Source organism: Hippocampus comes, unplaced genomic scaffold (assembly GCF_001891065.2).
Source record: "Hippocampus comes isolate QL1 unplaced genomic scaffold, H_comes_QL1_v1.1 scaffold112, whole genome shotgun sequence".
Lineage (NCBI taxonomy): Eukaryota > Metazoa > Chordata > Actinopteri > Syngnathiformes > Syngnathidae > Hippocampus > Hippocampus comes.
Window position 1 is genome coordinate 1670537 of NW_017805841.1, and position 27222 is coordinate 1697758.

Here is a 27222-nt window from a genome sequence, read left to right on the forward strand (position 1 = left end):
TGTAACAGAGAATCCGGTAATTTTTCAAAATAAAACATATTTCGTATTCCGAAATAAATAAAACGGAAATAAGGCAAGTTCTTTCTGTGCGGCCCGGTACCAAATGCCCTGCGGACCGGTACCGGTCCGCAGACCGGCGGTTGGGGACCCCTGTCCTAGACCACCCAGTTTTGTAAAAGGGCATAGAGCCAATGCAGTTTCCTTTCACAGTTACCTGAGTAACATCCGCTGACATTTCCCCTTAGAGACCACAGTGACTTGCATTTCCGTTTTGATTGTTTTACACAGTGAACAGCATTATGACGGCCGTTTAGGCCCACGCGCTTTTGTAACGAGATAATAGCTTGCCAATCATATGATATCAGACAAAGTGGTTCACGAATGTTCACGTTTGCATTTGAAGCTAGCTTCATTATGCTATCGATCACTGTTAGGGCTGTAGCTATCTCATATTTTGGTATTCGGATATCCTACTGAAAATGGTAATTGAATAATTGTTTTTTTTTTTGGCTAAAAATAAAGTATATTTTGCTTATTTAAAGATACAAAAAAACCACACATTTACGCTGAATCGTAAACTGCTGGTTTGCATTTGTAGATAATCAACATTTTAAGACAGGTGGCACACTGGTCGACTGGTTACCATGTCCGCCTCACAGTGCAGAGTTCACGGGTTCGATTCCAGGCCATGGCCTTCCTGTGTGTAGTTTGCATGTTTTCCCTGTGCCTGCTTGGCTATTCTCAAAGTACTCCAAATTCCTCCCACATTCCCCTATGCATGGCAGGTTAATTGAACACTCGATATTGCCTCTCTATATTATGTGTGATTGTGAGTGTGAATGGCTATTGTTTGTCTTTGTGTGGCCTGAGATTGGCTGGCAACCAGTTCAGGGTGTCCTCCACTTACTGCCCTAAGTCAGCTGGGAGGCGCTACAGCACACCTGCGACCCATGTGAGGACAAAGCTGTTCACATAATGGATTGAACATTTTATACCTAAAGTTACATTGTATCGCAGTACACTATTTTGCGGTCAGGAAACAGTGTAAATATAGGTAAATTTCTCCCCATAAATTTTGGTCTATGAGACGCAGTGTCAGAAGTTCAGTAGCGATTTTGTGGGCTGAAACAATGCGCTTAAGCCAAGTTTATTTAAAAAAAAAAAAAAAAAAAAAAAGATCAATAGGTACTGCAACTGTCTGAAATCGAGTTAAGTCAGCTGCTATGCCACAATACGCTGCCGGTAACAATTTACAAATAAAGAGGTAACTAGGCATTCATGTCCATGTATTATCTGGAGGTTGGCCTTCTTACCGCGTTGTGTTTCTGTCATCGATAGCATGCACAATTGTTGCTGTGGTTTGTTTGACTGCTTCTTCCTGGAAGTATACCTGTACTGTAATAAGTGGGTACTTGAGGCAGAAAAAAAATTGCTTACACATTTTTATTGGGGGGCGTATTCCAATTTCTTGAAAACACATTTCAAGCCCGAGTTAGGCGAAAGCCTTCGATTGTCACAAAGTTTCACAATGGGCGTGGATCGATATCTGGGGCTATACAGGACTTTCGGGTTTCGTCGATGTAGTATTCTCAACTTTTTTCTAGTCAATTTATTTGTAGCTCAGCACACAATCCTACAATATTCACTAAACGGGACACCAGATTTCTTCTTTATGTCTTTTTTGTTAAGGCATATTTTCAAGTCAAGTTTGTCACAATGGGATGACCCCCAGTGTTTAGACTTTATACACCACAGTATGTTCAAATATCACATGTTGTTCGAAATTCCTTGGATGAAAGCTATGCTTCATGGGCTTTCAAAGCGAAATCAGATAATTAGTCTGACAAACAAGGCTTTGAAAACGGCAGTTGTTTGCGCTGATTCATATAAACCCATGATGTGCATCATTGGCTTTTTTCTGTCTTCGTATTTTTCCTGCTTTATTTTCCTTTCCTCTGTATTTATTCAAATTTATCTTGAATGGTTGTTCCATTTGTATTGATTGTTATACTTAACCTTTATTTTTGATAGATCTTCATAAGTGTTCAAAGAGAGCCACCAGATTTGAATAAAACGGCACCTTTAACAATGTGACAAACTTGTGTTGCTAAAATTCCTGTTAAATGGGAGATGTTCCTAAATGTTACTTGAACCACTGTTTTGTAGTTAATTTAAATTGTTTGCACCCAACTACATTTCTTGAAAACAATGTGTACAACATTACATTCTGATTGGGACTTTTTCTGGCCACTGGATATTTGTGTTTCATTTTATTTTTAATTTGTTAACTTTATCGTGTTCTAAGCAAAATACAGTACAGTATTTTATGAACAACCACAGAAAAAAAATGACAGAAAATAACTATTATTTTCATATAAGTTTAAGGGAAAATATTATAGTGGACCAAATATTGCCCAAGCATATTCCTCTGACAAAAACATTGCATAGTCTGAAGTCATTGGGAAGCATGCTGGACCGGATCCAATTAACAGTTGCACTGATTGTGTACACAATCTGCTTGTGACTGTAATTTCCTTATTGATTTACTCTTAAGCGACAAGTATGCATTCCTTTTTGGAAATAAGAAAGGAATGTTGAAGGTTAATACTGAATTTTATAAATTCAAGTCAGTGTGCCCGAAGAAGTCCAAAAGCAATTAAAACTTGGACAAAGTTAGTTAGTTACTTCTTGCCCAAAATATATTATTGGACAGATAATTGCTCTCTGTCTTTGTTACACATGCACAATTGGCTTTGAATTGAACAAGAACCAATTATAAAATATGCTTTTGGGGGGGGGGCTGAGGCAGCTCCATGGCCCTGAGCAAAGTTTGACCTCATTCGCCACATGATTGTTGTTTCTTCCTGTCACGCTCTCAGCTTGTCCGACAGCAGCGCATTTACAGCAGCCATAGATTTGCATGCACACTTTGTAACAATGTGAAGATTACAGGCACGTGCCCCTCCCCCATACACAACATCAATGGCGCGCATGCTCAGAGCGCTCGTGCTCAGAATGCTTCTGTGAATGTAAAGTGGGTCACATTCCTGACCGAAGAATCTCCTGTGTGAAGCACAGCAGGCTGGCCTGCCAGGGCTTGTTTTGCCCTATCTCATCCTCCCACACTTTCTTTTTTGTCTTCCTCTCAGATGCCCCCAGTTCATTTCATTCTTTAACTATTTCACCCCAAATTGTCTTTTTTATCATCATCCAACATACGTTTTGAAAATTCATGTTTTAGTGTTGCACTGATTGTGTACACAATATGCTTGTGACTGAATCATTTACTGATTTAAATATGGCGGTAGCTTGACTCACAAATGTAATGTTACATGATAAGATGGTAACTCGATTTGCTCGTCTAACAAATCAATTTTTCCAATTGAAAGCCGATGTGGAATGCCATTAATCTGTTCCAGCCCCATAAATGCACCACTTTTTGTTTTAATGAAGAAAAATAGGACTTTATTGTATAAAACCATAATTAAAAACATGTGAAGAAATAACCTAGTTTTATAAAGTGTAATTGCTGTTTGTACTACAGTATTAGTGTAGTGCATTTAAGGTCCATGGACTAGTGAGTGAGTGGCCGGATTAGCAGGTTAGGCCTGCTGCACACCTAGCAACATGAGTGAACTATCGCGCAGTGTGCAAGGTTCCGCAACTGTTTTTCATGAATAGCCGACAGTCAGCTCGTAGTTTGCTACAATTCAAAATTCTAATGTGAAGGGCGTTGCAACATTGCAAATGCAACGGCCCATCAGAAATGCCATGTGCTGTCATAATCGTGATTTAACAACCAAAATGAAGGTATTCCCGGGTATTACGTGACATCTGACCACCACCAAGGTGTACCACTATAGTATATGTAGGTATATTAAGGCTGTCACAAGCCAGTGTTTTTTGAATCAATTCGCCCATTGATTATTCCATCCATTACTCATAGAAAAAATGTTTTGTGCTAACATTTCCCCAAATGATCACGTCACAATCATCCCTGCCCAATGTTTTGTCATGAGACACAAGATATGCTAAGCTACGTTAGCTGGAGATGCTTTAACACGCACCGAGTGGTCACAAGTCAGTGGAAGACACTTGGCCTCCATAAAATAGTGATGGGCCGTACCGTGGCGAAGATAAAGTTTGTTCAGTGTTAATTCACTTAAACACCAATTTAAAGCTGTGTTGTTGTTGTTCCATCTCGCAGCACCGAACAGCCGCCAAAGCAACCGCCAACTCGTCATCACGTGGGTCACATTCCCATGTTCAAGTTTCTCAGCTCTGCCAGTTCTCCTATGCACTAATACATAAACATATTTTTATCCCTTTTCAGTTCAAAAGGACCACAAAACGTTGGCATCTTCATCAGTATTTGGACTCATCTCATGTCTTCTAACTGCAATGTTCCGAGCTCCTCAAAACAGTGAATGCTACCCAGACGTTATTCTTACACCGCCATATTTGTTGCCAGGAAACAACGTTGACACCTACTGGTTCCGCATGGCTTTTCTGTTAAAAAAAAAACAAAAAAAAACTGTACTAATTAAAGGTAACACCAAAAAACTACTTTTTCAATTGATTTTATTTAAAAAAAAAAAAAAAACTACTCGGCTCTACTGATTTCAAAATGAAAAAAGAAATCCCCGAAACAAAAAACATTGATATCAGAAAAAGTTATGTGGGTGAGTCTACTCCAGAGGTGTCTAAACTACCAGTAGTAGGGCCATGTTCCAATTTCTGAACATATCAAGTATGGTCACGGCACAGATTGCTGTTGGTTTGATTTTGATTGTGGAGATGGGATTCAGCTGGTACTCAGTCGCGGTGCAGATCCATGATAATGGAATACAAGGCTGAGGACCACAACAAAGCTTGAGTGAAGCAAAAAAAAAAAAATGGTCACATATTATTTGCCTTAAAGCTTTAAGCTGCAGTTTAGTAGCTTTTCAAAGTAACATTGTAGACACAATGTGTAATTGGTTGTTTTGTTTGATTTATCTGAACCACTCTATCCTCACGAGGGTTGCAGGCGTGCAGGAGCCTATCCCAGCCGTCTTCGGGCAGTAAGCGTGGTACAGCCTGAACTGGTTACCAATCGCAGGGCACACATACAAAAACAACCACTCACACCTAAAAACAACTTTGAGTGTTCAATTAACCTACTGTGCATGGGTGTTTTGTTGTTGTTGTTGTTTTTGGAGAAAACCAAAATACCCGTGGATTCTCAAACTATCCCTTCCTTCTATATTTCTGGATGTGGCCCTTGAAGGAAAAACGTTGGACACCCCTGGTCTACTCTCTCTGGTGCGTTGTGACCAGAAATAAGGCCAAATAAGGGCCGTGCGTTAATCTGCATTAAAAATAACTGGTTGCCTTAAAGGGATTTTCCGTTAACTCGTTACTAATGCAGAAATGTTGACACCGCACACACACAGAAAAAAAATTATAAATAAGAGCCACCATGAATCACTGACTCAATTTCAGCAGAGTGATTTTTGAATGGATTTTTGTTTCATGACGGTAACTTTTATAAACCCTCAAACTTTTGATTGACAAATATATACTGATACATGTACGATGAGTCCAAAAGTAAAACATTGAAGTTGTCATTGGATGTGAGCAGATATTTCTGATATCCAGGTCAAAATTTAGGGAGCACTCAAACAAGCATAACAAAAATATTTGCTCACTTTTTTGGTTTAGGGATGATGACATCGCCGATTTGATTCTGATCATATTCTAAGATGTTTTCACAGAATCAGGTGTGTGTCACGTACTCGCTTAGCCTAACATGAAATATAAGCATGAAAACACGACACTCTATAAAGTCCTGTGCTTCTGCTGATTTTCATTTACTGGAAACGTTCCAATTGCACATGTGAAGCTCAAATCCCCTCACATGATTTACTAAAGCTGTCCCATGATCGCCCATATCCTTGTTTTTCCATCATTACACATATTCAAGATACATTTTAATGTTGAACTTTAAAATGTTTGTCGATTGGGAAAAATGTGCACCCAGTTATGGAGTCTTAAACATTGTAAAACGTGTAGGAGTTCATTTGATTTGCCTGCTGCTTTAGTTCCTGTTGATGCTGTACTCGGTGATGCAGAAACAAATCATTTTGATGTGTTCCCTGAGAGTTTGGTGCCAAATGAAGGCAGTCGCAATGTGCTTGCATGCTAATGCAACAAGTCGGACAGGTTTTGCTTCCGTTGATTATTTGGCATTGTCTTTTACAAACGGTCAAAGGGCAACAGGTGTGTGAGCATTTCATGCTTCTTACAACACACTGAAAGTGTCTCTTACGTACAAAGACCGCAAAGGGAGAATGTGGAGTATTTTAACACTTTAGCCTCAGTAAAACCCAGTTGACAAGAGCAATTTAAAAGGTCCACTGGAATGGAATGTTGCAGTTACAATCTTCAAAACGACTGAAAGACAAAGTTTGTTGACCTCCTCCCTTTTTAACCCACCCATAAACCAACTGTTTTGTTTTGCATTTCACATTGCAGGCAGACTTATACAGTAAGTAGGTCACATGAGTCAGGAAGTGGAAGCAATACAAGTTAGGGGACTCCCGGATTCCACTCCACACTCGTCCATCTTCATCCATGTTTTCTTCCAGTTCCCTTCCCACCTGTTTCCTCACAAGCTCTGCCCAATGCCAAACATTCAGAAATGAGAAAGGGGGCCCCAGGCATCTTGCCAGTGGCTTTTGTGAGTGCTTATCCAGCTGGTTGCTTACGTCCATCCATTTGTTGGCATTTTTTCTGTCTGAATTCTACTCCTGAATCCCAAATTATTGTAAATAATAAAATAAAATAATACCTCGTAGTATGACTGTCAGCAGCATACAACATCAACTGTACATGAAATGTCTTAAGTAATGTTGTAGAATTTATGGCGCTTGTGAAAAAATAACCAATGAGGCTTAAACAAAGATTAAAAAATGGATTTTGGACTTGAGGAATGACATTCATAATGTGATCAGACATTATTCAAGATGCAGCTGGCCCGAGAGCTATTTTATTTTATGACGTGATGAAACCCAGTGGTGGGTGGACAGGGGAGGCGAGACCTTCTCTGAAATACAATCAGAATTACTGACCTACATTTGCATCATCAATTCTAGTATTTGTTCCGTGAAATTATAATTTGTTCCAAACAACGTATTTCTTCCATTTTGTGGTGTTTCTCTTGGCTGCACTGTTTTCAAGCACGTTTTTTTTTTCTCCCTTTTTTAATGTCGTACAATCACATTTCAGCCTCTATGTGCTGGGCCTTCAGAATCAGTAATGCCATCGAATGTAACTTAAAAAAATATGAGTAGTGGGACTGTTTCTTTAAACAATCAGATTTCAGAATCACACAGAGACAACAAAAGCTTGCCCTCGATGTCAAAAGCAAAGCTTGTCAAAACCAACTTGAACGAGCCAAACATGTCCATCGCGCTCTGCACACATGAATACATTAAATAATCACCACTCACTCTCTGGTGAGTATGATATATTTGAATTTTTTTCATGTTTCGTCATGTTAGATAAATGCTGATTGTGGACTGTTCCAGATGATGTAGTTGGCACAGTTGTTCGTTTCTGTGCCCTTTTGTTTGGGTACAGTTGAAACCAAGTTTAGATATACTATTTAAATAGTGACATATGCTTTTTTTTCTGACACTATCTCTGACTGTCAGCTGTTTTCCAAGCAGCCACCTCCATCTTGCCAGCCATTTTGTTGCAATGTTGAATGCGAAGCGTTGAAAAATTTGGGTGCACCAGTGCAAAAAGTTAGTTTAGACCCCTGGAACATTAAAATGTTTATTGAATATATCAAGGATTATGTTTAAAGTTCAGGAGAAAAAAAACGGATTAAAATGAAAATTGGGAGGAAAATATTGTGACTTTTTGTAAGGCCAAAACTCCGGTGTGATGTGAAAGGTGCATTTGCTTCGTGATAAGCAGATGCCATTTCATAGTGTCAAAAGGGAAAAGCCTGTGATTTGTCACGTCATTTGTTGACAATTAGACTAATCTTTGACCTCATGGCCATGCGTCACTTGCCACAACGTTGCACACAAGTGATCACTCACTCTTTTTTTTTTTTTTTTTTTTTTAAGTGAACGGTCTGAGCCTACCTAATGTTACCCTGAAACCTCCATCCTAGCCCTCAGTGTCAACCTCAGAGCAAGGACCTGACAGACCCAGCTCCTCAACATGATCATTTGTTTTTCACGGGAATCTATTTTTAGAGATAGTTGGTTAATTTATGAAGATCTTTGCCTAGAAGGATTTTCAGCTCTGCTGTATTGCACTACTGTGGTTGATTCTCTTCAGAAGGGACTCACAGTAGCTGTAGGTAGAACAGATCAAGTGGCAGCCGGGATGTTACTGTAAATGTATCAAAGTTTTCAATGAGCATTTGTGTTACTTGCTTGTCTTCAAAGTCAGGCTGTGGACATGTGATACAGATCACACCCAACACATGGCATGATTATTCACAAACCCCAGTCATATTCCTCTTTTGCGACCTTTTACGGCAAATTTCTTATTACTTGAATTCATTCACTAATCCAAATTCTCCAATATTAGCATTCATATACAAGCAGTCCATTCTAGATTCTGTTCTCACCATATTCTGAATGTCAAAAAAGGGATTCTAAATGTACTGCAGTAAACTTGAATTATTTTGTACTTTAAAGAGTATAATATGTTTTTATTAACATTATTACGGTTATTTCTTGGGGTCCCTTCATCTATATTGTATTTATTGTATTCGAGTGGGTTCTTGTGTTTGGGGTTGAATTTATATCACCCAAATCTTTGTGATAAATGGGTCATATTTTATCACACCTGCTGTTGCTGACAATTCTTTGTCTTAATAGTACTACTTTGATTAAGTCACGGAACATAATATACAAAAAAAAATAAAAGCATGTATCATTCCTCCTGAAAGCAGATTGATTGCTGCATTGGACAATACTGTAGTGATACTGTAATATGTGCCGTAAGGGAAGTGAAAAAAACTTTATCTGGACACCCCTAATTCTCACGTACTGAACAAAACAAATGCTGCAAAATATTTTTGTAGATGTGCTGATTGATTGTCACGGAACTTTTCTGACATACTGTATGTTGCTAGAGAGAATCCTGAAAGTGAGCACATCACTAAAATTTACTGCCCTAATGTTACTAATCGCAAGGCAATTGCTTCCATTTGGTCAATGGCTAAATTTTTTATGCCAATGTATGTCTCATTAGCTTGCATGAATATGTTTTCATGAAATCTGACATTACCACAGTTTATTGGCTCATCAGACTGTAATGTAAGCTTGGGGCTTGCCGAGGTTGTGTTAATAGGTAGCTGCAAAAGCGTGAACCAGAAGAAAAGCAACCATTAATGGGCTAACTTGGTATTTATCAAGCTTGGTGTAGGAACCTTGAGCCTGTGTTCCCTGTGGTTGTTTGACATGGCTGTCATCACATGGTGTGCAAAAAGAAAGGGGAACTCTGTAAAGTAGGTCACTAGGTCTCCGTGCAAATTACTGGCTTTTAATTTTCATACTCATTTTATCTTTTTCCCCCCAGTGTCCTACTGACTATCCAAACATTCGTCTTTAAAACAACCAATAAAACGTTAGTGCAATCAAACACCAAAGCTCTCTGTCACACTCAAAGTTTTGTGTTTCTCGCACATGCGTATACAGGTCAGAGCTCCTTCTGCTCTCACTTGTGGGTTGAATTTCCTGGACAATCTGGCTGGTGGCCAAGTCTCTTGGGGTGTTCAAGGGAGGTCTTTGGCAGTCGGTATTCAGTGGGTCAGTCTTACTGGACTCGAATTCCACGCACTCAAGTTCCGCATGTTGTAAATGTAGGTCACGCCAGGAATTACTCAGGAAATGTGAGAAGGGTGGTTATTTGCATTCCAGATTTTTGGTGTACCGCCGACAGTAATATTGTTGGTTCCTATTCCTATTTATGTGGTGATAAATTTACAAGCATTACACAAAAGCTATTAAGTTATTACTCGCTTTATTAAACCCACTATCTCACAGAATACTCATTTTTCAGCCCCAGCTGCGTCATGAATCTGGGCCTTAGTTTGCTGTCTCTACTTAAGCTTCTTGGAAGCTTTGCCATTCTATATTTTTCTCGCCCTTTCATCATTGCTGCTGTGCAAATAACTTGCATTCCAGTGCTTTAACTTATGAGAAAAAAACTTGGTATGAAGGTTTTTCTTTTTTGTTAAGGCTTCAATTCTTTCACAGTCTCCTCCAGTCCTTACAAGTCCTGAGGTATCGCTCACATTTTGGTTTGTTTGGAACGCAAGACACTATTTACTACTTATAAAAAGTTCGGGATATTTGTTTTCTGGGTGGAATTTCAGGCAAATTAGGGCTGGGCAATATCCTGATGGTATTGAAATCTAGATGTGAACATTCAAGATAACAGCAAAAATTAAACAGTCAGTCACTTATGTGGACTTCGTACATTCATGCTGCATACACAGCTCAGGGCAACCAACCACATGATTCCATTCAAGCTTGGCATTGATGAACATCTCAAGACAGCAAGCATACACACAGACACAAAACACATCCGCTCTGCAGCGTGTCCTGGGTCGTCCCCTTGGTCTCCTGCCGTTGGGACATGCCCAGAACACCTCACCAGGGACGCATCCTAATCAGATGCCTGAGTCACCTCATCTGGCTCCTCTTGACGTGTAGGAGAAGTGGCCCGACTCTGAGCAGGGGTCGCATTGTTTTTCATCCTGGATTGAAAAGCATTTACACTTGGAGCTGACTTCACTTCTGTTGTCAACTTATTCCACCAACATAACAGCTAAATGCTGCTTCATGATGTTTGAAAGAGAACATTCTGAATTCTCATTTTACTCTACCACTACAGCTATGCGGTTGTATGTCTTGTGTTAATATTTGTTGCAGTGCAATTTTTGGGAATGGAGTGAGTCTGTTTTTTTTTCTACTACATTTCAATGCCAATGTCCAATATTCTTGAGAATGAAAGGTTCATTGCTCTTTGAAATTATCTACTTGAAAACCTTTTTCTCTAATATGGCTATATCAGCGGCATAAAAAAAATCAAGAATATTGTTATGACAGTTTGGAAAATATTTATTCCCAAAAATTATTATGAAAGGATCAGGCGGAAAAAAATTGGGGGGAAGAATCCGCAAATGGGGAATTACAAATATGTGGGGGGTACAGTGTATAGTGGGGGAAGGGGGCGGGCTCACAGCCAGTGCCAAAATAGCTCTGGGTACTGGTTTAACTACTCCAACCCTCCCCCTCCCCCCAACCCAATATGGGGAACTGAAATGGTGAAAAATCATTTTAACGTTATATCGCCACAATTTAGTACTAAAAGTGTATTCGCATTTTCAGTATTTTTTTATGTTAATGTATTTGTTGACAAATCTCAATTCATATTACAGGCTCTTGTCTTTAATTTTTCTTTTGTTCTCAATCTTTGAACTTTACCATGCCATTCAATTACAAATGTGCATATACGCTTGGGTGAAATATTGATAATGGAACAACGTAATCACTATTGCACCCAAAAGCGCCATGGTGCAATTGTCCTGATGATTGAATTGTCTGATTGTATTCGGTCTTCTCTTAAGCGTTTTCCTTGTGACTCTCACAGGATCGAAAACTATCAAAGACTGAGCGGCAGCGCTTTAAGGAGGAAGCGGGGATGCTAAAGGGCCTCCAACATCCCAACATTGTCCGCTTTTACGACTCCTGGGAGGGACCCTCCAAGGGCAAGAAGTGCATTGTTCTGGTTACTGAACTCATGACCTCTGGAACACTTAAAACGTATGTACCTATTAAAATACATTTCAGTTAATAAAATACATGATTACAGACTGATACTGTTACATAATATGTGGCGAATCTTTTTTTTCCCCCTCTCATCCACGACGCTATTATTTGGCACACCGTGAAAATATTTCAAGTTAAGATCATTTCTCTTTCAGTTACCTGAAGAGGTTCAAGGTGATGAAGATAAAAGTGCTGAGGAGCTGGTGTCGCCAAATCCTCAAGGGGCTCCATTTCCTTCATACCCGCGCACCTCCCATCATCCACCGTGACCTGAAGTGCGACAACATTTTCATCACGGGCCCAACGGGATCTGTCAAGATAGGGGACCTTGGGCTGGCCACACTGAAGCGTGCATCCTTTGCCAAGAGTGTCATAGGTAATGACCCCCAACATCATTTCTCACTACTCATGCTTCTTTCTGTGGGGCAGTTCTGTTTCTGAGGTCAGAAAGTGTCATGAAACTGAAAATGGTGTCTAATCGGGAAAGTCTTTTGACCTGATGACTTGTTGACGATGTGGTGCAAAAACAGACCACGGCGTTTCAGCTGTCCCTCAAACCACAGCTCAAATAGAGGCCAATTACTGTGGTAATCTTAGGTAGATCACCACAGGGAATTCACTTTCTTCATTCCAAGTATTGGTCAGCGAATACAGAATACTTTGATGTTTATCAAAAGTAGTTTTTTTTGCAGGCTCCTACTGGATGTAAGTAGCGCCTAATTTTCTCCTGCTGTTAAACAATAATATTACTATAATAGTTGTTATGCCTTCTTGCAGGCTAACCTGGCCATGGCTAAAGGTATGGCCGTTGTTTGTCGCAAACTGACCGGTCTTGTTCTGTGGTTTGAAAATATGTGGTCTGTTTGCCAATCAGACACACCATGTTTAACAATTCTGTTGGTTTGCTTCAACAGGTTTCCAACTAGTGTTTGTCTTTTACTTTCTTGTAAAAATATTTCAGGTCTGCCGATTATTTTTCTCTGTCATTCGTGTTGCAGGGAGTTCTCCCCCACTTTCTCTCTTGTTAGCCTTTTGCTTAAAATGTAGGCTCTAGCTACAGCTGTGCCCCATTCTGCTGTTTGGAATAAATAGGGTACTTCTGGTCAATGAAGAAAAGTATGAACTGTTATGGGCCTGGTAAGTCTTGACAGTGTGCTGGAACACAATTTGAACCCCCCCAAAAATGCATTCAATTAAACAACTGAGTTTTTCTGTGTATGACCTAAGATTGAGGGTGAACTGTTACTAAACTAGGAGCTGATGTTCAGAGATGAAAGGCTGGGAATGGTAACTAGCTATGGGAGATTCTTCGCTTAGCCTTGACCATAAATTGACATGTTTAATGTGCAATTGAGCAGAGCTGGTAAGTCAGACTTCTAAAAGGTAAGTGTGTTTTTATAAAATGCAAAGTGTGTGTGGTTTGAAGGTAAGCTCTTGACAGAAGTTAATTCCATAGCTAGTTGTGTTTCTCGGAGATGATCATTGACAAGGCTTTGAATAAATTGGATTTTGCCACTTTTAGCGCTTTATTCAAAGATGGCATTGAATTGCCACTTTGGCTCAAAATGTGGCATTCTGCTCATCAGCTACCTCAATTTTTTCAATTCCAAAATTGAAGGTCCTACACAGACAAACATGTGCCCTCTACTCTACAATTTAACTGAGTTCAGCTTTCCCCCCCCTTTTTTGTTTTTCTCTTTGTTTGCCTTCCTTCCCCTCTTTTTCTCTCTTCTCTCTCTTCCACCTTCCACCTCGCAGGGCCTTCCCCAGGAGATGTCATCGGGCTGGTCACTCTTCTCATCCTCCTCTTCCTCAACCCTTAATGGGTTAGAGGAGCAGAGAGGGGGCAGTGGGTTGAGAAGCTGTCAGTAAGGAAGAGAGTTCTGAATAGTTGTTTTGATTTAAGGTACCCCTGAGTTCATGGCGCCTGAGATGTATGAGGAGAAGTACGACGAGTCAGTGGATGTGTATGCCTTTGGAATGTGCATGCTGGAGATGGCCACTTCAGAGTACCCTTACTCAGAGTGCCAGAATGCTGCACAGATCTACCGCAGAGTGACCAGCGTAAGTCTTAATTTTAGGTCTGTGTCTCCCGTTTGCTCTGCCAAGACGGCAAATATCTGATTTTGGAATAACTGTCTTTTCACCTAACTCAGCTTGGATCCTTTTTTATTTTGAGAACTGTTTTTATATACTAGAAACTTAAACTTTCATATTTCATCGATCTGCCGAAGTGAACTGTTACACGGCAGAAATTGTATCAAATCCGAGAGTTTGAGTGACTCTCAAACTTATAAATATATTAGAAGAACCAAGGACCAACACCTTTGTGTTTTCTTCTTTCGTAATTTTGATGTGTGTTGGGCAAGCATACAGAATTCTGGCATGGGGATAGCTGATAAGAGGCTTAACACGCATTGTTTTGTCATGTATTGAGTGACTAATCTTCCAGTTGGTCATTGATGAAAAGTAGTAACAGCTGAAGAATTTAAGATGTCATGTTATCATACATCAGCCATGTGATTCATACTTGTGCCTTGGCAACAGTCCCAGACACGAGGAGGCTAAAGTCTATCGTCTAGATTCACACCTATGGAATATGACTGGCCCTTGTTTTATCGGTCATGGTATTATAAAATAAAAACTCTTAGTTCAGTAAAACATTGCCTAGTGCTGAGCTTTAAGCTGCCCTGATCCACTAAAGAGAGTTAAAATTAAAAGGCTTCGGGCAACTAAACACAGCTTAGCCACTTGTAAAACAAAGTCTTATTGTGTTCCTGCACCCACATTTAGGAGGTGTTGTGTGTTCTAGTGTCGCATATATCTTCCCTGAGGAAACGCCTCTTTGTTCCTCCAATTCTCTTGTCACTGTTTTCGACTTGAGCTTAATTTAAAGGCTGAGCACATTCTGCTGCCATGGTATATGTATCAGTTTTGCTTTAACTTGTGCTCAATAATGACACTCCTCACTGCCGAAAGGGTGTTAGAATCAGGCACAAACTATTTTTAACCACAAAATAACAGAGGAAAAAATGAATCTGCTATAAAAACAACAGTGTACTTTTTGATATTCAGGTTTTCATTTAAAAATAGCGCTTCAGCCTTTTAACTCAGGCAACAGAGGAACAGGCAGCCAAACATTTGCTGTTCAAACATTACCTCGTTGGCCAAGATAATTATGTTGGTACAAAGGAGTTCAAAGAAAAGTTAATATGGTGAGCCCTCAAAAATCTCATTTAGGGGAAAGACATTTTCATTCAGTGTTCTGTGTTTCCTGTAGGGGGTTAAGCCAGGCAGCTTCGACAAAGTGGCCATTCCTGAGGTGAAGGAGATCATCGAGGGATGTATTCGCCAGAACAAGGATGAGAGGTGTCACATTTAAGAGGAGCACACGACGAATGGAGAATGTCTCACTGAAACACGATCCACATCAGCTTCTTACATTCATTTCTTTTGTCATATTTAGGTACTCGATCAAGGACCTCCTCAATCATGCCTTCTTCCAGGAGGACACAGGTGTGCGTGTGGAGCTGGCTGAAGAGGATGATGGCGAGATGGAAGCGATTAAGTTATGGCTGAGAATTGAGGACATCAAGAAGCTAAAGGGAAAGTACAAAGACAATGAAGCAATCGAGTTTTCCTTCGACTTAAACAAGGATGTCCCGGATGATGTGGCTCAGGAAATGGTGAAATTGACTGTTATTAGACTTCACCCTTAAACTTAATGTAACTCAAATTATCTTTACTGAGGTTGACGCTTTGTGTCTGCTTCAGGTTGAGTCCGGGTATGTATGCGAAGGTGACCACAAGACTATTGCAAAGGCCATTAAGGACAGAGTGTCTCTGATAAGTCGCAAGAGAGCACAACGACAGCAGGTGTGTTCTTAAAACATCAATATTATTTGCATATTCACAGCCCATTGCGGGATTGTAATACTTTTAGTGCCGTTTGCCTTTAAAGGTCAGAGAAGATCAAGAGAACAGAAGAATTGAAGAAGAACAGCAGTGTCTGATACAAACAGCCCAGCAACCAAGCCACCCACCCAGCAAAGAGGTTCCTCTCTCTCAGTCGGTGCCGCAGCCAGCCACCTATGTTCCTCCTCCACAAGCCAACCAACACAGCACACCCATGCCAGCTCAGCCAGGGTCCCAGCAGAGCCTCGCCAGTACTACCTTTAATACTTCTCAACCACCCCAGCTGACTGGCTTGACACAAGGTGTCTCTTATGTGCCCCAGTCGGCTGGGCAAGTCCCAATTCAGAGTCAGAGTTTGGCTCCCAGTCAGCCGGAATCAGACGAGCCTGAGGCTGACCCGCATCAACCCAGCGGCGGAGGTGTGTATCAAAACACGAGAATGTTACAGTAGGGTTGACGGTGTAAATGTGCCCTGTTGTATAGATTTGGACTTACCGACATGTCACAATAGTACTCGCTGATGATTTCATTTGTCTGCCTTTGTGTGATAATGGCTTCAAGCGCACACATGCATCTATATTGAACAGTCACACATCCGCCCTGCTCAGGAAATACCTGGGGAATGCTAGACGTTGAGCTAACTTGCACCGCATCAGCTCAGAGCTGCAGCTGGTGAGCTTGTGTGGTTAAATTGGGTGTGGAGACATTTATCAAAGTCACTAAATCCTCGCTTTTATGGCGGTGAATTAGTTACACTTCTGACAAGTAGCTGATGTTTTTCTAATTTGGTGCATCGACCAAGAAGATGGAGCAGGAGAAGGCATGCTGACCTTGAAAATATTGCAAACCACTAGAATAAGTTCTTAGGTTGCACAGTTTAATTTGAACAGAAGTCTGGCTAGGAATCTGTACAATAAATATTCCGATTTTTCTTCTTCTTTTTTTTGGTGGTGTTGTTTTTACTCAGTTTTGTGATGAATATAACTTTGCTAGTGGACCAATCATTTTTGCCTAGCTCTGTTTTATACATATTGCACAATCAGGAATTAACATGTTCTTTCCCATCACCCTTGCCCCCCGCAATCCAATCCCACCCCTGACAGTTGCACATACGGGCGACAGGGCATCTGTCCTTGCTGCTGAAGCTCAGCCTGCTCAGCCGGGAATGTCCTACTGCGCCCCTCCTAGTCAACAGCTTCAGCCCCAAGTGCAATGCACTCAGACACAAAATGACCAAATGCAGCCGCAGCATGTGTCAGGGGTGAGTCATTTTCCAATGGGCTCAGTTCCAATGATGGTGAATCAGAAGCACCAATCCCTATCTATTTATGTATTCCTGTCCAGTTTTCCTTCCCTGTGCACTTGTGTTACTTCTAAATCTGTTGTCCACACCTGTTCAACCAACTGCACCATGCAGTGGCATAAATCTGCATCCTTACCCCATTCTTCTGAGTGAACATAGCTCATGGTCAGTTTATTTTTACTTTTAAGTCATGCTGACGTTTGCTCTATTTTGTCTGAAAGGTTCAAACTCCGATGCTAAGTGTCCAGGCCGAACTTGTCCCCACTCTTCCCAGCAGTCAGTCTGTCTCAGTGACACCACAGCAGGTATTCACAGGTTTATATAGTCATTTTCTTTCTTGGCCATTTAACACCTAACTGAGAAGCACTGTGAAATAACCCATTCTGAAGAAAAGCATTGTATGGGCTGCAAGTAACACTTGTGTAAGTCTATACACTCACCGATCATTATACCAGCACTGCATCGCACCAATGGAAAGTTGTCAAACTTTTGCTCTCTAAAAAGGGCCAAATAACTATCGAGGGGTCTGCTTTTGCTGCACGCGCTTTTTGTATGATGTTACATTAACGATCCAAGCCACTGTGTGCTGGCTTGGGCGGCAGTCATGGAACGGGTCCCAAATCCCTAAGTCCTCTTTTAATTTTTATTTTCTCTAATTTTCAACTTTCCTACTCTTACCCTGTCTTATGTTTTGTTTCTTATAGTATGGAGTATACTACCAATCATCACTTCCCCCTAAGGTACATAAAATGTCCCGTTTTCCTTCCTCTGTTTTGTTGTGGGGTACGTTTTTTTCCCTCTTCTCCTTAAAATCAGTTACAGCCTCCAAATAATGGTGTTTTTTTATATATATATATATATATATATATATATATATATACACACACACACACACACACTCACACACACACACACACACAGGTAAGTGTTGAATTTCCAGGATCGGTGAGAAATCTATTGCAGGGTTGCAATTAACAATTATTTTCATCATCGATTAATCTGTCGATTATTTGATTAATCAGATAAAACTATTTTCCATTCCTCTATTCAAAAACAGGCATAATGTTTAATTGACAGTAAATACAAAAATGAATTAGGATCCAGTTATTGATTTGGTCTGTAATATCAGAAAAAAGGGGCAAACGTGAAGATTTTTTTTTTCCAAAGTGAAAGCAAATATTTGCAAATGTTCTATTTTGATATAACACAAAGATAATAACACAAAGATAATAACACCAACATAAGTCTGGTTACATGGAGGACTCGAGAAATGGGATAATATATATTATTGAGATACTGAAATTCAGAAGATTTGGATAATTCTGAATTAAATTAGGTCTCAAAACGATTCATTGATGATCAAACATGATTACAGATTAATTTGATAATCAATTAGTTTTCGATGAATTAATAGTGGCAGTTCGAAACTATTCTGAATTGAGTACTGTGTTGAAAAACCAAAAAACTGTTGGGTAGATAAAATGTGCTTTCTGGATAGGAAGCTTAAATTGAAAAGGAATCAAGGTTTTAGGGAGTATCATTGTGTAAATGATTTTCCTAATTCATCCTGAATCTTTGGTCCTTGCAGATTTCCACCCAGCAGGTAATAATGGCATCATCGTCCCAGTCGTCCCCCCCACCACCACCACCACCACAGCAACAGCAGCAACAACAGCCACCAGAGAACTCCACAGTCCATCAAAGCTCCTCTCTACCACAGGCACAGGCCGGAACGCAACCATTACAGGTGAGTGCATGCATATTTTTGCATTCATTCATTAATTTACTCCACCCGCTATTCTGCTGCATACATTTCTCACACTCCATTGTATGTGTATGTGCTTCTCTGTGATTCTCACCATGGCTGTCCTGTTTTTTGTTTTTTTACTCTTCTTGGTTGTCATCTCTGCTCTACTCACTTCCTGCATGACTCTTAGTCTTGGGCCAGTAGTCCAAATTCTTTTATCCTGTCTCCACCTCCCAATGCAGAACATCTATTCTTCCTCTATCAGGCGTCTTGTCTCTCTACGCTGCAGGTACTCAGTGCTTCGTATCGATGTGTGTGGTTGGACATTTGTGGTATAGGTGTGAACATTTCAGCTCCAACTTCTTCCTTTATTTTCATTGTTGAAGGTTGAATTTTTAAAAAATGAATTAGCTATACAATGAATAATTGACAACTAATCGTTTATTCATCGATAAATGTTTTGATAATCAACCAATGCTGTAGAGACTTTGTTTAAAAAATAAAATATTAAACGCAGACACCTCATTCTACTTTGACAACACCGAGGCATTTCTCACAAAAATCAAGTTGTTTCTTTTAATGAACAAATTTCATTCAATATATTTAAGGATACATTATATGCAATAAATAATGAAAACAGTGCTACATGTGTACAACTGCTGTAAATGGTTCGGCCATTTGCCCAATTATTTTGGCCGCCGTTTGAAAGGCCATAATCGGCCGATGTAATTGATTGGGCCCTATTTCTTAGTATGCTCTGTATTGATTGCAGATACAGTCAACTCCAACATTGACTTCAGCGACTGTGGATTTATATAAAAGCAACACTCGGCTGCAAACTGTATTCTCTATCAACATTATAAAATTGCTGACTACTAAGTGCTGACTAGTTTTGGTGGAGTTCAGAAATATAACTTTGTCGATTACTCACAATGACTGCAACATAAATGCCATGACAACACATCCGAGTTAATTGGACAAATCGGTTTAAAATCTGGTGTTTTGTTTCAGGCCGCTGCCAGTCAGTCAACACCAGCTGAACAGTCAGCAGGGCCTGCCACTCTCGTGCCGCCGTCTGTGGAAAGGTGAGCAGGAGATTTATATTTTCAGAATCTTGTACATTTCTCTTCTTATGATGTCCCTTTTTCAGCTGTTTGTCAGACGCAGCTTCAGGTCTAAGTGATGGCAACGAGGGCACTTCAACATCAGGAGGTCGCCACGAGGGCCGTTCACTCAAGCGGTACCAGAGGCGGTCCGTCCGCAGCCGCTCTCGGCATGACAAGGGTGCCAAGGCCAAACTGAATGTTCTGAGTGTAGGCATCTCAAATCTTTTGCCATATGTGTTTGTTGTGTAACTGCCTGCAGTGATACTAATTGAATGCAGATGTTTTTTTTTTCTGCAGATTTCAAATGCAGGTGACCGAGTGGCAGAGTGTCAGCTCGAAACGCACAACAGGAAGATGGTGACCTTCAGATTTGACTTGGATGGTGATAATCCGGAGGAGATTGCACAGATAATGGTGATTTTTTTTTTTCCCCCTGTACTTAGAAGTCATCAAACTTGTGTATGTTGCTGAACCATTTTGCAAAAGAATCACATTTTTTTCTTTGCTCCTCATCATTGCAATTGCAATTTAATACGCTCTTGTTTTTTTTTCTAGGTTTTCTCCTTTATTTTTTGACAAACAAGCGATTAATCCATGATATAAATCACACTTTTTTATGTACTTTTGGTGGTTCTATGACATATACTCACGTCTGACTTATATGTATTAAAAGTAGCCATTCGTTGTTTTTTTTTTGTTTTTTTTTTTGCCAATTTCGTATTCCTTTTGATAACATTGAAGCAATCAGGTTTAATGTACAAAATATAAGCCACACTTCTCCAAAAATTGGGGGTGGAATTTATTAGTGTATGTTGTCAAAACTTGACTCGTACTGTAACCAATGAAGTAGTCATTGCTTGCTCTGAATCCCTCTACTCCACTCCCAGTGACTATTCACTTACCAGCCTTTGCAATACCCAAATTGCATTTTATCATAATGCGGTTATACTGCAAATGCAATTTATTGTTCAGTCTTATTTGTCTACCTCTGGTACAACAACTGAGGAATTTTATGCTTGTTTGCTGCTTCAGGTTGAGAGTGAGTTCATCCTGGAAAGTGAGCGAGAATCCTTCATCGAGCAGGTCCGTGAAGTCATTGAAATGGCTGATGAGAAAGGAGCAGGCATGAAAGAAGCCTTTCCTCAGGTAATGTTATGGTTTTTTTAAAAGGGAACAGCCGTGGAGTGCATTGGCAGATATTTCATATGCATCTGATTTTTATCCACATTTGCGAGAGGCCTGATTCTGATCCGAAGATAATTCCAAATCATGGCCTCCCCCCACCTTTGTGCTGCCGTGACTCTAATGGCAACGATGCCACTTGATAGCAAAAAATTCTAAATGCTTTCACTTAAAACTAGCAGTGTGAATCTAGCCAAAGTGGTCATTGAAGTTCATCAAACCGGCTCATTTAACTGTTGGTCTATCCACAGATGAGTGAGCTTCAACAGCAACCAGAGCTTTCAGTTCCCATGCTGCCAGGTACACACAGACTTTCATCGCTCACACATCACTGTACTTTATTTTCCACTTGACATCTGACTTTACTTGTGCACATTCCCACAGGAATCTCCCCCAGCACTACAGCCCAGGTGGTGCATTCAGCAGGACGAAGGTTCATTGTAAGCCCAGTACCAGAATCCCGTTTGAGAGAACAGTTTTTTGGTGCGGCCTCAGCTAATACCTCTGTTGGCGATGAGCCTGGCCTAGGTACGAGTATACAGTGTTATCTACACTTAGGAGTGCTACAACTTAGGAGTTTTTCCAAATTATGAGCCGTTGCATGGATTTCGTGTTGTGAGACAAAATTTGAATTAGAAGCAATTTTCAGATACACTTCCACTCTTAATGAGGTAAAGCCACTGTAATGCTGATGTGCGTTTTGCCATTTAGATAATAGGAGAGTCAAATATAGACTTACAAAATGAGAACACTCAAAAGGGGATCCTGTAGGCCGCAGCACATATTCACTCTCACTAGGCTATGCCTCTTCAAGGCACAGATCCAAGACAGAAATATTGCATACAATAATTACATTTTAGATCACGGCTCATATTCACCCTTACTCAGCTGTGCCTCTTACTAAGCACAGATCCAAGAAAGAAATACCACGTACAATAATTACACTTTATAAACTCACTTAACTTATTTACATTGTCCTTTACTGTATTTTGTTTTATTACAATAGAGTGCTATTTTTTTTAAATGCTGTTTATTTATTTGCTCATTTATTTATGTTGCTGGGCTGTAACGGCTTCATTGCATTTGAATTAATCACTTGGTAAAAATTGATTTGATGTTCCAATCAGGGTTTTAAGCTGCCAGAACAGATCATTCTTGAGTGTGATCGGCCAATACTGAGCACGTGGATTTCGTTTAAAATGTTCAATTTTAGAACGACAGCGACCAATTTTTCTTAATCAATGAATCATTTAATTTACTTATTTATTTTCAATTGATTGATCTTTTTTTATTGTTAAATTCCTATCCCTTTATTATTCAGAAACATTGTTTCAAATAGCCATTGCAGACAATGCACAAACAAATTATGAATCAGTTACTATGTTGGTCATTAACATCTCAGAAAATTGGGTTAAATGTGATTTTCTCCAGGTAAAATCTGTTTGCAAATGCCATACAGGGATTAAACACAAAGAATCACTACTCAGGTTTACATAGAGCCCTGTATTCCAATCATTTCTTAGCGTTTGGAGAAATAAGGATGTTTATATTATTTCTTATTATATTGGTATAGTACTGTCTTGATTTTAATATAATGTACCGGTAATCATTCACAGGAAATAGAGATGGTGTAGGAATAAAGTTTTATTTCCTACTTCTTTTTGAATGGGTTTCATTTAAATGTATTTTTATTTCATTTCAATCTTGCCTGTTTTCTTTATGTTGCACCATTTTCACATTTTTTGAAATAAAGAATGCAATCAAGCCAATAATTCACAAAAAAACTAAATGCATATCACACACACCTGGAGGTAGAAGCCACGTTTGCCACCGTGTGTCCATATGTAAATGTGTGTAATGCGATCCCATATTTAAACAACCGTGATTCTTTTTCCAGGGCCCATGATGACATCAGGCCTTTCTCTGTCTGCACCCTCTGGGATTCTGCAGCAGGCTTTCAGCAAAATGAAGCAAGATCACATCGAGAGAGGCAGCAGCATGATTGATCCTCCGTGTGCTGATCAGGAAGCCGGCGCGGTCCCAGCTAGTGATGCTGGACTGGTCCCAAACCCTCAGAGTGCTCTGGCTCCTCCCGAAGCGGTACCTTCTACCACTAGTTCGAGTTTCCCTCATATTGGGCTCGTATCCACTGCAACACCTCAGACACATCCCACAAGTGGAAGAGTTTCTCCTCCAGCTGTATCATCTCAGTCTCAGACTGCAGCCCCTGTCACAAATGATTCCCTTCCACCGGCCCACACTTCCCATGAAACGGCCGCCTCACAGATGGCACCCACCGTCAGTGTTCCCGCCTCCTCTTCCTCCATTTCTGCACCGGTCGTGCAGACCTCCGTCCCGGCGGCCCCCGTACCCCAGCTGAGTGCTAATACAGCCCCTGTCCCTGCTTCTGAGCCTCAACCTTTTAACAATGCTGCTATGTCTTCCCAACCCATGAATTCAGCCGCACATGCATCTCAGCCATTGCCCAGTCAAAACCAACACCAGCCGGTAGAGTCTGAAGGCGCTGAGGTTCAGACCAAAGCGGCGGGTAGAGATGATATCCAAGCCCTTGACAAGAAGCTGCGATCCCTTTTTAAAGACCAGAGTGCAAGTTCCTCAAGCACATCAGTTGATCCCAGTCAGAACACCGGGACGTCTTCCCCTCCCACTGGAACATCATCCCCTCCTCCTGGTGCCGCTCTGGTGCCTCCCTCAAACCTCCCTCTCACGTCCGGGGTACCGGCCGTCACTTCACTGTCTACAACTACCCCAGGACAAGGGTTAACTCCTGCAGGACACGCCCAAACGCCCCCATCCAAGCCAAGGGCACAGGTTGGTGAATAATCAAGTACTCAATTTCATCATTGTGTTGTGTAGTATACATATTCTAGAACTGTGTCACAATATAGAAAGTAAATATTAGTGTAGTCGCAGCTGAAACTAAAGAAGTCCTATCTTCATTTGGAGAAACTATCAATTTCTGTTCACTATGTGTTATGTACCGGGGTAACTTGACTTAGTGGTGCACCAACTTAAGAGTTTTTACAAGCCACTTTTATTTATTTTTCCCTCCATTTTGTGAGCCAAACTGAATTACAAGTGATCTTCAGATAAACCGCCTGAGTGACAGGAAAAAGCAGTTTGCAGTTAAAATACAGTAATGCTGTTACTTGGGCAAGGAGAACCATAGTTGCAGACACACTTTCAGCCATTTAGTCAATGGGACAGTCAAATACAAAATGAGAACAGGAGGCCACGACTCACTTCCAGATGCTCCCACACAGACTTGTTGGCCATACTCCAGTGCCCAACAACAGTCACTAAGTCATGCCCCTTAAAATGCACACATCCAACAACAAATACAGGGATGCAAGCTCTGTTGATGACTGAGGAGTTAGTCATCCATTTTGAGGAGCATGATTTGTGCTGGTGATATGGTACCATTGCACATTGTCGGTGAATTTTCACCTTCCAGACGCACCGCTTTTGTTCTTTGTGCATCCCTAACAAATAACAAAGTACGTAATTAGACATTTTATAAATTAAGTTTATTTCTGTAAATTCTCGTGTGTTTTTATGCAGTACAGTGCGATTTCACTGCAAATAAATAACCAAAAACTGTTGATTTGGATGGAGTGGAACGGATTGTCATTCCAAGTAATGTCAAACCTCCATACACAGATGTTGTCGTTTTCTCAGTATTTGTGCTTATACTTCATATAATTGTTTAATCACCTCCTGATATTACTTGTCCACTACACGACACATTCATGGATATCGATCAATCCATTATACATATATAGTATGATGATGATAATAATAGCCTGTTCAGCTGTTCCTCAGGTCAGTGTAATACCATGACAAGAAAATCCTTGCTATATTTCAACATAATTCACTGCGTATGACAGTTAGAAATTTTGTACAGATTTTAGGAAGAAGCATGGACTTTGACATGCTTGATTTGCTTTCCTAGGGCCACACGAAATGATGGAGCTGGCCATATCAGGCCCCTGGGCCTTGAGTTGCACACCAATGCATTATACCTTCGTACATTACTTCTCATTTGTTCTGTATCTTGGTAGACTTTACCTACTGGATTTGACCAAGCTGCTACTCTGCCCTCGGACACTTTACCCCCATTCCCTGGACCAAATCAGGTAAGATTTTCTATCCGTTTGGTACTGCTATCTCCCTTGGATTTTGATCCTATTATATACCCGAGAGAGGAAATCACATCTTACTTGTTTGACCCATCTTACTTGTTTGACCTAACAGTCCCAGCAGTTGCCTTTGGGTAATTTGGACGCCCAGCTGAGGAGAGCTCTGAGCCCAGAAACAGTTCAGGGGGGCAATGTAGTCCAGCCTCCAGCAGCCGGTTTCACTCTCGGTCGTTTCCAAGTAAGTTCACTGTTGCAAGGCTAATGTGCTTCATACAGGCTGAGAGGATCAAACCCAACAATAGTTCATTAAAATTCCGCCTTCTCTCCGCCCAGGTGTCCGTTGCTCCCGATGGTGCGTCCAGTGGGGTTCCAGATCCAGCCAGTGCTGTCTCCTCTTCCTCCCTCACACCCTCCTCCAACTACACTTCCTCCTCCTCCTCATCGTCTTCCTCCTCCCCTTCAAGCCCTGAAAACACCCTCCACCGCTCGTCCACTTTGTCCGCCGCAGTGTGTGAAACGGACCACAACAACGGAGACTCGTCTCTCTCTGCTGGTTCTGCCAGCCAACCCCCTACCATAGCAATAGGGCGCTTCCAGGTTTCCACAAGCACCAACGCTTCATCAGGACAACCTGCTCCTTCCAAAGTGGGACGCTTTTCAGTCACAGGTGTGTAGTGGGTTCATCAGCCATTGCTCAGGAGTTATTTCACTTTGCCTTGTCCTCTGTGGATCAGATTTTTCACAATGATTGAGATGGTGAAATTAAAGCGGGGTACACACATACCGATTTAACATGTAAGAGACCCCACACACATCTCCACAGACAATCATGAGTCTCCCCCCCACCCTTCTTTTATGTACTCATTGTCATTTCAAAAACAAATGTGATTTCTAATAAGAAAGTAACGCGTCTGTTATGTGATACACATGCGCACAAAGCATGACGTTGAGTGATTCACCCCCAAAAAAACGACGTAACGTGGCGCAGTGTTTCCAACCTAACCGCTATCAGAAATTTAAATTTGTCATTTCTCTTCAGTGACATCAACAGCAGGTTCCAGCCCATCACACAGTTCGGGTGTCCAAAATGGGCCCTCCTCTTTGGACCCTCATAAAGCACACTCCCCGTACAGCAGCGACAACGACGACGACTCGGGAACAGAGGACGAAGCATTGCAAAAAGAAGTTAGTCGTCTCCGAGAAAGGTACTTGACATCTTCACTGGCTTATAGTATTTCAGCATGTTGCTTGGGCCTGTTGAATGCCTCTGTGCTGCTTTTCCAGACACATGCTGGAGGTTCAGGCCCTGCAGACCCGGCAGAAAGAGGAAATCGAAGCACTCTTCACCCGACTGGGAAAAACGGCTCCTCCATCCATCCTTTCTCCCGCTGTGGCCATAGCTGGGGGTCGACGCAGGCTCAAGAGCAAAAGCCACAAATCTCCCCGAAGCAGCGGACAACCAAGCCCCATATTCTCTGGTAAGAACACACCACTGGAGGGTTGAGCTAATACACAGGGTGTCCAAAAAGTCTGGACTCATTAAAACGGAATCACATGATTGTAACAGGTACGATCAAGTTTTGAAATGTGTGTGCTTGTGCATAAAAAACTTCTGGCCTATTGTGGGGTATTGAGGAGGAAACAATTCAATTTTGTAAAGTTTAAACAATTTCTGTTGTTCCTATTTTTGGGCCAAAATAATCCCCCTTGTGAATTTTAATGCATGGTGACATGCTATGAACTGCATTTGTTTGGCTTGGCAGTGGGCAAAATTTACTCGCTTCCAAACCTAGAAATGTATATATAGCGTGTGTGAAATTTTTTAAGAGTGGGTGACTTCATTACGGTGGTGTGGGTGCACTGCTGCATTCATGTGCACCATGGAAAATCGACAACTGTTCTACCCCCGCACAGTTGTAATTTAGAAAGATGCCCTTCGGAATCGAAACAGCACTGTTTTATA

General features: G+C 41.0%; 1 protein-coding gene across 4 annotated transcripts in view; it reads left to right on the plus strand.

Annotated features, from left to right (window-relative positions):
• LOC109526746 (serine/threonine-protein kinase WNK1-like) overlaps nucleotides 1-27222 on the plus strand; it is a 36550-nt gene that overhangs the window by 3660 nt on the left and 5668 nt on the right. For 3 of the 4 annotated variants that reach the window (XR_002170405.1, XM_019888208.1, XM_019888210.1), the window contains exons 2-24: nucleotides 11668-11840; nucleotides 12002-12222; nucleotides 13753-13910; nucleotides 15127-15215; nucleotides 15313-15532; nucleotides 15621-15722; nucleotides 15808-16180; nucleotides 16865-17022; nucleotides 17286-17369; nucleotides 17769-17804; nucleotides 18653-18811; nucleotides 19823-19896; nucleotides 19962-20124; nucleotides 20215-20331; nucleotides 20950-21063; nucleotides 21351-21399; nucleotides 21484-21627; nucleotides 22997-23931; nucleotides 25182-25256; nucleotides 25375-25497; nucleotides 25593-25926; nucleotides 26299-26464; nucleotides 26544-26737. Coding sequence is in view for 3 of the 4 variants with exons in the window: in XM_019888208.1 (XP_019743767.1) it covers nucleotides 11668-11840; nucleotides 12002-12222; nucleotides 13753-13910; nucleotides 15127-15215; nucleotides 15313-15532; nucleotides 15621-15722; nucleotides 15808-16180; nucleotides 16865-17022; nucleotides 17286-17369; nucleotides 17769-17804; nucleotides 18653-18811; nucleotides 19823-19896; nucleotides 19962-20124; nucleotides 20215-20331; nucleotides 20950-21063; nucleotides 21351-21399; nucleotides 21484-21627; nucleotides 22997-23931; nucleotides 25182-25256; nucleotides 25375-25497; nucleotides 25593-25926; nucleotides 26299-26464; nucleotides 26544-26737 (4261 nt within the window). In the remaining variant the exon portion in view is untranslated. The remainder of the gene's footprint in view (nucleotides 1-11667; nucleotides 11841-12001; nucleotides 12223-13752; nucleotides 13911-15126; nucleotides 15216-15312; nucleotides 15533-15620; nucleotides 15723-15807; nucleotides 16181-16864; nucleotides 17023-17285; nucleotides 17370-17768; nucleotides 17805-18652; nucleotides 18812-19822; nucleotides 19897-19961; nucleotides 20125-20214; nucleotides 20332-20949; nucleotides 21064-21350; nucleotides 21400-21483; nucleotides 21628-22996; nucleotides 23932-25181; nucleotides 25257-25374; nucleotides 25498-25592; nucleotides 25927-26298; nucleotides 26465-26543; nucleotides 26738-27222) is intronic. The other variant, XM_019888209.1, reaches the window with a different exon arrangement.